General features: G+C 45.3%; 1 protein-coding gene across 2 annotated transcripts in view; it reads right to left on the bottom strand.

Annotated features, from left to right (window-relative positions):
* Window positions 1–811: 811 nt before the first annotated feature.
* LOC119435396 (probable 4-coumarate--CoA ligase 1) overlaps window positions 812–11,341 on the bottom strand; it is a 35,723-nt gene continuing 25,193 nt past the window's right edge. For both annotated transcript variants that reach the window (XM_037702265.2, XM_049659825.1), the window contains 3 exons: window positions 10,072–10,216; window positions 3,064–3,333; window positions 812–1,104 (listed from right to left, as the gene is read on the bottom strand). In XM_037702265.2, the coding sequence (XP_037558193.2) occupies window positions 959–1,104; window positions 3,064–3,333; window positions 10,072–10,216 (561 nt within the window). In that variant the 3' untranslated portion in view covers window positions 812–958. The remainder of the gene's footprint in view (window positions 1,105–3,063; window positions 3,334–10,071; window positions 10,217–11,341) is intronic.

Raw genomic sequence — 11,341 nt, 5'->3', positions numbered from 1 at the left:
AGCTGTGCAAATATGCATATTTTACTCATTCGGCAGGGGACTTAGCCAATCCGTGAGAAATATACATTGCCACTTCTTGGCACCTGCATCTTTATTCGATTATTCATCTTGACTAGTTTCGTCTCCGGTCCTCGTAATTTTCCTGTAAATACAATCGTTTTGTAGCAACAGCAGTTCTAGGTTAACTCACTTTGTCGCCTTGACGTCCGCCGCTGACCATCGCATGAATACCAAATATGTCACGGGCAGTCTATGAAAAAGAAAATATTTTTTCAGTAGCCAGCGAGGATTCGAACTCGAGAGACAGCTTGCCGTGTGAAGATTTTCATTCTCAATAGCAGCATTCGTCTTATTTTTATGACCGGTCTTTGACATATAACACTACCACATAACGATTAAATGTTGAGTGCAAAGAATTATCACACATCCAGAATAGCGCGTCCGCCGAACTGGCATGAGGTTATCATTTAAAACTCCTTTAGTGCAGTCAGGAGTTCAACCGTGTATAGCCATTCCGGAGCTAATTTTCGTGCTTTCTCTATCCGAATTGTTGTGCTTCCTGTATATAAACCTTTGTATCAAACAATAAAATTTCATTTGGAAGAAAGCGCTCGTCCTCGTCGTTGCTGTGTCCATCTGCCCTGCTTCGCGTAGCGCCACATAACCAATAATAGCGCCAGCACCATTTCATGCTCAAAGACAAGCCGCCTTTGTGGCGTTAAGTGCCTTTAAGTGCGTCAGGTATAGTGGGTGTCCGGTGCGGATGGAACGCTAACAAAAAAGGAAACTACGGTTTCTTTTTCGTCCATTTTATTCAAAAGAACCCAGTACAGCGCACTAAGGCTGATTTCGCCAACTGGCCTCACTGATAATTGTTCAGAACCAAGCAAAAAAGAAAACCGTAAAGAAGTTTCGGCAGCTGACCTAAATGACGAGTTAGCGGTGTCTTTCCGCATGCTCAAACCTGCGTCGGCTTCTCTGTATCTAGACCTGCCGCGAGAAAGCGTGCCAAGGCCGGTCTGTTGACTTTTGCATTGTCTGTCTTTGGCAGGGAATCCAAAAAGAAGACGCCACCATGTAGGTGCTTGTAAACGGCGAAATGGGCTGCAAGGTAAAAGGCAGTTGCAATGAAATAATTTTTATGCAGCTGGGAACCATTATAAAGAACATACTATAGAAGGAAACTAAAGGAGCCTTCGTTTTTGTGGTCAAATAATAATTTAGCCCAGAAAAACTATATGTGTTTCAAGTAGAGGTATTCAACAAAGAGAATGGAACGCGCACGTCACGGAAGTTTATATTTGAAATACGCGTCAGCTTATAGCCAACTATTTCCACCGGCGCTGAAAAAATGTGGGAGCGTACATAATTCAGTGTACTTACATGCGCTTTGCCTTGAATAGACTAAGAAAAAATTGTGTTTATTCGGAGAAAGATCGAGATGCCCGCGGGATGCGTGATCGCCTGCCACAACATCGAAAGATGTAAGACATATTGATGGTAATGGGTGAAAACTATGTTACGTAGCGGGAATGTAATAACAGGAGATAACGAAAGTTCTAAACCTTTTTCGCCAGAGTTCTGTTGACACTTTGCCACGAATCACATAAAGGGAAGAAAACGAAATTTTACCCCTGATCCTTTCATTGCCGTTGTGGTTTTGGTCCACGTGTACAAGTTCTACGGCGTGGCTGTTGGTGAAATTATCGAAGGGGACCATGATTATTGGATGATCTCGCGCGTCTGAAGATTAGGAGCACATAGTTATTTCTAATTAATACTTATTTCAGGGGATTCAGTTGCCAAAACCACTATATAATTGCTAGGCATGCCGTAATGGGGAACTCCAGGAGAAATGTGGTTGCTTGAGGTCCTTTAACGTAAACCCATGAACGGTACGTGAGAATTTTTGTATTTCATCCCCCATCAAATACGACGGCCACAGCCGGAATTTGATCACGCGCCCTCGAGATTTGCAGCGCAATGCCAAAGTCACTACTCCACCATGGTGGGCGGCATTACATGTGCGACAGTGCAGCCTTCCAGTTTCAACTATTAGAAAGACCAGTATGCTACATATAACTTCGTAAGGGCGAGCCCAAGTTTACGCTGATATAGTATGCTTTTATGGCTATTCTATGCGTAGCGACATTCATGCCGTTTAATGGCTACGACGAACGGCCCGTAGCCAAACGTCCCAAAGGATAGCGAAGGAGGACGTCCCTCATTAAAAATGACACAGATATTGGGGTGTTATCGGTGAAAAACAATTTTACCGAATTTCTTCACTTTATTACCCCTTATTCGTTTGCCAGTTTTCCCGTGGAGAGGCGTGTGATGAAAAATCTTTCCTGCACAAATTCACCCATCATTATAACATTGCGCAAGATGTTATGAATCACTCGTGCGCGCACACTCAGCTAATAGCATTGCGTAAATATTTGTAATACATGCTTGCATTTGATATTTAATATTGCTCTTGGTTATCATGAGTTCATTACCTGAATCTTCGTGCACTATGGTCAATGTCATTGTAACGTTAAGGATGATGGCCAATTCACAATATACTATAATTGTTTAGCCGAGCCAAATATCAGAAATGCGCCAGCGTAAGGAAACCGATAGGCTAGCGGCTACTGAACATTGCTTAGGATCGCAATTGTTCACCAGATTATCTCTTGCAGCTTCGAAGTGCCTGCTGAATTGTTCCTTCGTCACAACATTGGACGAGCACGCGTTTCTTGGAGCACCATCAGTGAGCATGGGACCAGCGGTTAGACCGCCTTTGTCGCACACCATTTTTATTAACGAGAATTGGCGCAGGCGTAATAGGTCCCCGAGTGTTCAGGTCAGCAGTGAATGTTGTGGATACCCTTACTTAGCTCTAATCCTGGGAGGGACTGCTCGTAGTGCGCAATGAGGGACCAAAGTGTTCTACCGCACATGATCAAGTCGCTGTCCTTCAGCAGAAAGACTAAGTGTGTCTAGGTTTAGGCTGTCTGGGTCACATACATATAAGAAGCAGTGACCGCGTCATGGAGGCCCTTATGATAACGCACTCACTTTCCACGGTAGCCTTGATACTCTTGGCGAGGAGCTCGGGATTCTTCTTACTACCTTCTTGTGAAAGCACAACGGCAGCCGAAGCAGCCTCTCCATACTCGCAATGGGGAAGCCCAACAACGGTTACCTCGGCAATATTGGCCGAGTGTTCCCGAAGCAGGAGCTCTTCCAGCTCCCCAGGAACCACCTGATTCCCCATGCACTTAATGAGTTGCTTCAGCCGCTCGACGATGTACAAGTGACCATCATCATCGTAGTATCCAGCATCACCTGCACGGTTAAAGAACGCTAGAGATATAGAGATTCCCCGCAGCCTATAAATGGAACGTGTTTTTGCGGGACCTTTTAAATTTACTGAATAGTTAATTTGGTGCAATTTCACTCAATCAGCCAAATACTATTCATGCATCTGCGGGGTGTGTAGAGCGCTCAAAAGGTGTTGCAGCACATGAGCGACTGTACTGAGTTCTGGGTAGTTATAATGCTACATGCACCGCGGTGTTGACACACGACACATTTGCAAGTAACTGTGGCTGCAAGTATTGGCAGCACCCACTTTCATTGAGACAGCACCTGCTATCGTAGGTCGAAAAATAGTCTTTTTAGCGGATGCAGTTATTTATATATGTGAATGGGTAACATAATGCTTCTAGAAGTGAACGGTGCTCCTTAAAACCTACTTTATAACTAGCGCACCAAAGCCATTGTTTGTCTTGCTTACTATTTCTATTGAAAACAAGGGGAATGCGGGAGCATAGCGATTCCAGACGATGAGTAACACGTGAACAAGGTGAGAGCAGGAGCCAACGTTTCGACAAGTGGACTTGTCTTCTTCAAGGCGACGTATGCTCTCCTCGGCACAGTATATATAGGTTGGTTCTTCTAAAGGGAAGAGAAGGTAAGGCGGGTGGGTGAGGTAACGAGCGAGAGTGTGTTAGCGGCGAGGGTGTAGAATTGAAAAGAAATATAATGCACTACTGATAGTCGGTGGAGGAGTTTGAGGCAGCGCGTGTGTTAGCAGGTTGACGTGACATGGCAGGTTCCTCTTTTCATGGAAGGGGTCTGGACGGGGGGGGGGGGGGTAATGGGGTGCCGTTCCACTGGAGGTCAATGAACTATCCTGTATGACATGGAGAATAAAAGTAGCGGCAGAGAAATGGTGTTCTGGCGCACGCACAAAAAGAAGTCAAGTGGGGGGGAGGCGGGGAGCATAGCTATATAGATACAAGTACGACAGGAAAGTTCTACTCAAGTTCTACTCATAGCGAATAGATTCTATTCGCTATGCTAAATTGAAAAGCATAGGCAGCAACACTTATTGTTCTTTGAGTTGCTTAGTTCTCTTTTTTCTTTTTTTTCGTTATTCGATTGTCAAGCATATTCCAACCTGCCATTACTTACACTCAATCCTTTCGTACTTATATCTACATAACTACGCCCCCCACCCCCCCCCCCCCGCGCTTGTCTGTTTGTCGTGAGCGCGCTAGAACACCATTTTTCTGCCGCTACTGTTATTCTCCATGTCAAACACGATAGTTCATTGACCTCCAGTGGAGCGACACCCCCATTACACCTCCCCCCCCCCCCCCCCGTCCAGACTCCTTCCATGAAAAGAGGAACCTGCCATGTCACGTCGACCTGCTAACACAGGGCGATGCCTCAAACTCCGCCACCGACTGTCAGTAGTGCATTATATTTCTTTTCAATTCTTCACCGTCGCCACTAACACACTCTCGCTCGTTACCTCACCCACCCGCCTTACCTTCTCTTCCCTTTAGGTAAACCAACCTATATATACTGTGCCGAGGAGAGCATATGTCGCCTTGAAGAAAAGTTCACTTGTCGAAACGTTGGCTCCTGCCCTCACCTTGTTTTCGTGTTACTCATCATACTATTTATTTCGCACTTTCAAAAACACACTGTCAGGCCAGTTGTTTTCGTCATGACTTTGAAGAGCACCTAGGGCACATTTGTGCAAGAAGGGCGCAGTAGAGGTCAGGCGCTATGTGCAACATAGGAGTGATGTATGAAGTCTTATTCAAGAAAGCAACATCCTCTTTGGTCATCATCATCATCAGCCTCTTTGGTAATGGCTACTAAAGATTATGAAACACTGAGAAAGCGAGCGAGAATAATATATTTAGAGAAGGGGGTAAAAAGGAAGGGAGATTAGGCTTAGTGTAGCGCACGATGCGGCCTTCACATCCGTATGTGCGAGTTAAATACTCATTAGCCCTTCCTCTGTTGAGAAAATGGGAGTAAGCGAAGCTTGCGTGTGTGTATCTGACCTTTTTCAGGGTAACGTGCGGAATGCGCCATCTCGGAATTCTCTGCTCACTGCTGACGGCGGGCGTCAGCTTCGGAAGCCGTCGCCTCGGGATCGTCGGCTCTCCGATGACGGCGAGCCTCGGCTAGGGAAGCCCTCACGCTAGAATCGGCACGTCGACGACGAGTCCTTTCCCTGAGCGAGTTCACGCCGGCGTTCATCAAACGCAGCGCACCACGCGGGGCCTTCCCATCTGTTCGCCGAAACTAATCTGAGGCGAGAGAAGCTCGGAGGAGTGCGCGCCAACCCGCTTTACTTCCATGTCCCTAAAGCCTCGGGACGCACACCAAACGAACCTGATTGGTCGGGCGCGTGTCACGTGATCACGCGTGTAGCATATCCAATGCGGATGTGCGCCGCGCGTGATTTCTTCCTTTTTTCTCTATTTCTTTCTGTCTTCCTTCCTTTCTTTCATTCTTGTCCCTGGTATGTGCCATTGAGCTTGGACCATCTCTGCACTATCATCAGGATCGACCCACACGACAGGGGTATGTGCCATTGAACTTGGACCCTTTTCGTACTGAAGCCAGGATCGGCCCACTTTTCAGCGTAACACCACCACCACCGCCGCTGATACTTGTTAGTCTATAAAGCTTCGCTTAAAAAATCACCCACCCTTCCCCTGTCGAGAAAATAGGGGTAAGCGAAGCTTATTGTTTGTGTATCTGACTTCCGTGGTGATTTCTTTCTTTCTCTGACTCCTTCCATTTCTCTCTCTGTTTCTTTCTCTCTCTCTTTCTCGCTGTTTATTGCTCTTTTTCTTTTGTTTCTTACTTTCTCTCCTTCTCTTCTTTCTTTCTCTCTTTCTTCATTTCTCTCTCTTTCTTGCTTTCTCTCTCTCTCTTTCTATCTTTTTGGTCCCTGGTATGTGCCATTGAGCTTGGACCTTTCTGCACTATCGCCAGGATCAACCCACTTTTCAGCGTGATGCCACCACCACCGCCGACACTTGTGAGCCTATAAAGCTTCGCTTAAAAGCTTATGTTAGGACCTGGTCTAATCCAGATGGAAGTGCAGTCTAACAGAGCATCTTGAAATGTTAGCCGCCACGAGAAAATAATAGAAAAACTGATACGCTCCCGCTCGGGACGCAACATTCTTCGGAATGCGCACAGTTTCCTGGTGTTTGTTCCAATTTCAACCTCCCACAACTTGTTGATGAACCCACTCGTACTACTGCAGTTTCCCCTAATATCCTTGACCTCATTTTTACTACTACGCCTGACTTGGTTTTCAAACTTACTTATATCCCTGGTTTAAGTGACCACTTGCTTATTCATTTCACTTTGCTAATGTTTCTACTAAAATGTGCTTTAAGTTTGTTCGCGATAACAGGCACGCCAATACGGCTTCTATCACGGCAGAAATGGAATCATTCACACCTGCTTAAATCCCCGGTTTTGACGAACGCTCAGTTGAGGATAACTGGAAACTTTTCGAAAATAAACTAATATTTTTAATTGACAGCTATGTACATCAAAGCAGGATACCCTCAAACACTCGATCGCCATGGTTCAACAACTCTCTTAAACGCCTGCGCAACAAAAAGAAACGGCTATTCCGTCGAGCCAAGCAAACAAATCTCCCCGCTCATTGCTCAACGTAACGCCAAGTGGAAACTGAGTACACCCGAATGACTAGTAACGCTAAAACTACCTTCTTGAATGTTACACTGCCCTCGTTTCCTCAAACGAGTCCACGCAAGTTTTGGAGTGTTGTTAATGGTACTAAAAGAAACATTGTACATTTATTTACTCTGATGGCTCCAGTATTCCACTTAATCAATGTTGCAGCGTTTTGAATGAGGCGTTTGTCTCTATCCTCAGTACTAATATCATCGCCAATTTACCGAGTGCACCAAGTTCAAACTTTCCGGTAATGGATCCCATAATAATGCACTGGGTTGGTATTAGCTGGCTAATTAATAATCTGCAGATTTCGTCTGCCAGTGGGCCTGATAGTATTAATTCAAAAATATTAAAATGCACTGAAGTGTTTCATCTGTTATTGTTTCTAAAATATTTGCTCAGTCATTGCGGTATTCTTCGCTTACACGTGACTGGAAGAAAGGTAAGGTGGTCCCAATCCCAAAGTAAGGCAATGCGCATCTCCCTAGAACTACCGTCCCATTTCACTGACAATCATCCCATGCAAACTTTTGGAACACATCATTTACTCTCACCTTGTTGACTTTCTGGAGACCACTTCATTCTTTTATTACTGTCAACATGGCTTAAGAAAAATGTACTCGTGCGAAACCCAACAAGCTTGCTTTGCTAATGATCTTTTTGCTTAATCTGACAATAACTTTGACGTTGTCTGTATTTTCATGGACTATCCTAAGGCTTTTGATACCGTTACGCACGATCTACTAAACCTTAAACTCGACCAGCTTAACATTGATCCTTTAGTATTAACCTTGGATTAAAGACTTTCTTTCCAATCGAACCCAGTACGTAACTGCTAATAACGCTTCCTCTGCTTTTTTATCGGTTACATCAGGGGTCCCGCAGGGATCCGTCCTCGGGCCTCTGCACTTTCTAATTAATATTAGAAAACGACCTCCCTGACTGCGTGAAATCGTCTTCAGTTCACCTATTTGCTGATGAATGCGTAAGATTAGTGACCCTGCCGATTCCACTAAACTACAAGAAGGCCTTAACAATTTATCCATATGGTGCAATGCACCGAATATGAAAGTAAACGTAAATAAATGTCAATATATGCGCATATCACACAGCACTAACAATACTGACACACGCATGTATTTTCTGAATAGTGCTCCTCTCTGTAAAGTTAATGTTTACAAGTATTTCGGCCTTTATATCGCTCAGGATCTATCATGGCACAAGCATGTTGAATATATAACTTCTAACACTAATCGTATGCTAGGCTATATTCGCTGAAACATTTACGCTGTTCCTGCATCTTTAAAACTAACGCTCTACAAAACACTTGTTCGATCAAAATTAGAATATGCCTCGGCCATCTGGGATACCCCTGAAGTGTCACTAACCCTCTCCCCCGAAGCCGTTCAGAACCGCGCGTCCCGCTTTATTCTATCTAATCACTCTCGTCATGCTAGCGTTACACTGATGAAGTAAACCCTTAACATACCGGATCTTTCAGTACCTCGTGCATACAGTCGCCTCTGTCTTTTCCACAACATTTACCACAACCCTGGTATTAAGAGAGAAACTTCTAACTCCTCCTTCTTACTTTTCATGCCGCCGCGATCACCTTCATAAAGTTTTCGTGCCATCTTGTCGTACGACTGCGTATACTATTACTCTTTTTTACCTCGCACTTGCAATGACTGGAACCACCTTCCCGCATCGGTCGCCACTATTACAGACGCATCGAGGTTCAAGACTGCTGTTTTCCATGCCATCTAACAAATATTTTATTAATTGTTCTGTATTCTTTTTCTATGTATGCACCACTCCTTTCTATAGCGCTTACGGGCCTTGAAAGTATGTTAAATAAATAAATAAATAAATAAATAAATAAATAAATAAATAAATAAATAAATAAATAAATAAAAGGGAATAAATGGTGGTAATTCTGTGTCCGAATGCCAAATAGCGCGAGAGCACGCACTCGGCCTCGTGCTCTGTGACATGAAGTCCGCGCCAGTCTTCTCAAAGAGGTAGTTGGCGCCGGCACGAGAGCAGCATGTGTGCTGTCGTCGCTTAACGATTAGAGCATCGGGCTCTTGTACCAGACCTACGTGGGCAAAATGAACAAAACTCACCCTAGGCTCACGGAAAAATATTTTGAAGACTTCCTTAGTGGGTTAACACCGCTTTCATTTATCGGGTGTGTATCTAGCCTCATTTCGTGGGCCGATCCCGGAGTTCGTGCAGCCCAAAAAAGTGGCAGAACTTTGCGACTGGGTATGTGCCCTGAGACCGCGGGTCGCCTTCATGGTCCCTATATATACAGGGTGTTTCAGCGAACTCTCAAAAATTCTTAAAGGTTGCCTGTAGCAGATAGCACAATTCTGGTTCATAAACTGGTCTACTCGAAGAGGCGGACATTACTTGCACAAGAAATTGAAATGCATAATAAAATGATTAACAAAAATGCACTAATTAAGTTTTTAGCTAATTACACGATGGCCCATATTGCAATTTACAAATTGTAGCCGTGGAGTTCGCAAGGCGGATCCACTTGGAACGAATTCTCGGGATGACACCAGTTTCGAGATCCTAATTCCCGAACTTTGCGGAGAAATGCGTTGGCGTACATCCCAGCCAGGCAGCAACAGAGATGTAGGCGAAAAGCACGGACTCGGTGCAACCGACTCTAGGCAGTTTCGAACAAGACAAGGTACCTTACCCACGTGACCAACAAGGTACCCACGTGACCTTCGGTACTATATAATGTACCCGTGCCTCCTATAGAACTTGGTGGCCAGGAGGAGCTATCATTCCCAAGGTGAGTGTAGCGAAGGCAGGTGAAATATTGCTGAGGCCGCATAGTCCCTCATGAGACGCCTGTAACTTTGTTACACGGAATCATTTCGAAAACCACTGTTGTAGGCGTGTGTTTATTGTGGACTAGTACACGCACTAAATTCAGTATCCTTTATACGGGCCCTGGTTGAGGCAAATTCTGTGACTTCTGGTAAATCTAGCCACATTTTCATGAATTAGCATGATGATAAGGGCCTGACTTACCTGACTTGCACCAGCCCTCTTCGTCAAAAAGCTCAGCAGTTTCTTTGGGCCGTTTGTAGTAGCCCAGGGCCATACTAGCCATGTGGTAGCAGATCTCCCCTATCTGGTGTGGACCCAGCTTCTGACCCGTGCACAAATCGACCACCTGAAAATAAAATAACGATAAATTCGAATCAGTGGGAGGAGAGTTTCCGCAAACATTATTATTGCTCTTTTTTCATTCAATGCACTTTCTGAATTCCAGGAATTCATCAGGAATGAAACCGCAAGGCTATTATTATTGAGAAATTTAAAACGCGAGTTATATCTCGTTGTGAAGGTTCAGTTTTTGATACTGGTTGCATTTTACGACGGAACAGCTTTTCGTGTTATTTGTCTTCCGGTGTTAAGCGAAGCTGTATAGGCTCACTTGTGTCGGGGTCGGTGTACGCGTACGCGGTATCATCATGATCATTGGCTCGAGCGTCGTCGTCTACATCCGCAGCTGTTTCGTTGGCGCCCCTCGGGTTGCGTTCGTGCCGAGCACAACAGCGACGAGCAGAGAATCATACAACGCAATGGAAGAAAAAATTGCACGAAACGGAATGAAAAGTAGAAGGAAACGGAAGAACAAGTAGTACCAAAGAGAAGGAAAAGTAGTAGCAAAGGAACAGTAGTAGGTCAGGTACACACACGAAAAGCTTCGCTTACCACCATTTTCTCGACAGGGGAAGGCTGGTGATTTTTAGGGGAGAAGCTCCTTAGGGTGTGGGTCTCTCCCTCCTCTGTAGTATGTAGTAGTAGTAGTCGTCGTATTAGGTAGCCACGTCTACTTTTATGAAAAAAAAATTCCGAAAGTTGTGTCCGTAGCGCGGAATCTAACGAGGGCCCCCTCGCTTTCGAACGCGCGGCGCTAACCACTACGCCACGAAGCGCACATGGACACACGCACCACGATGACAATAAATACCCAACATTAACGAAAGACTGCGCGTTTCTAACGCATTTGTGCTAGCGCGTTACGGCCCGTGTAAGAAGGTGGTGTAAGACGCTGTGGACTCTCCGCCTTACCCCCGTATTCATAAACGCTCCTCGACTTGAACTTGACTTGCCACCGCCTTGGGCAGCGCGTTCGAAACGCGTTGAAGGCAGTGGCAAGTCAAGTTCAAGTCGAGGAGCGTTTATGAATACGGGGGTTATACTCTCTCAGCAGTCATGTGATGGCGTCGGCAAACGCGGTGCACGTTCCGGCATGTGTAAACGGCTGCGTAAGACGCTGTGGCCTCTCCCC

Source organism: Dermacentor silvarum, unplaced genomic scaffold, assembly GCF_013339745.2.
Source record: "Dermacentor silvarum isolate Dsil-2018 unplaced genomic scaffold, BIME_Dsil_1.4 Seq677, whole genome shotgun sequence".
NCBI lineage: Eukaryota > Metazoa > Arthropoda > Arachnida > Ixodida > Ixodidae > Dermacentor > Dermacentor silvarum.
The sequence above is the reverse complement of the archived record's forward strand: the minus strand, read 5'-3'. Positions and strand labels throughout refer to the sequence as shown.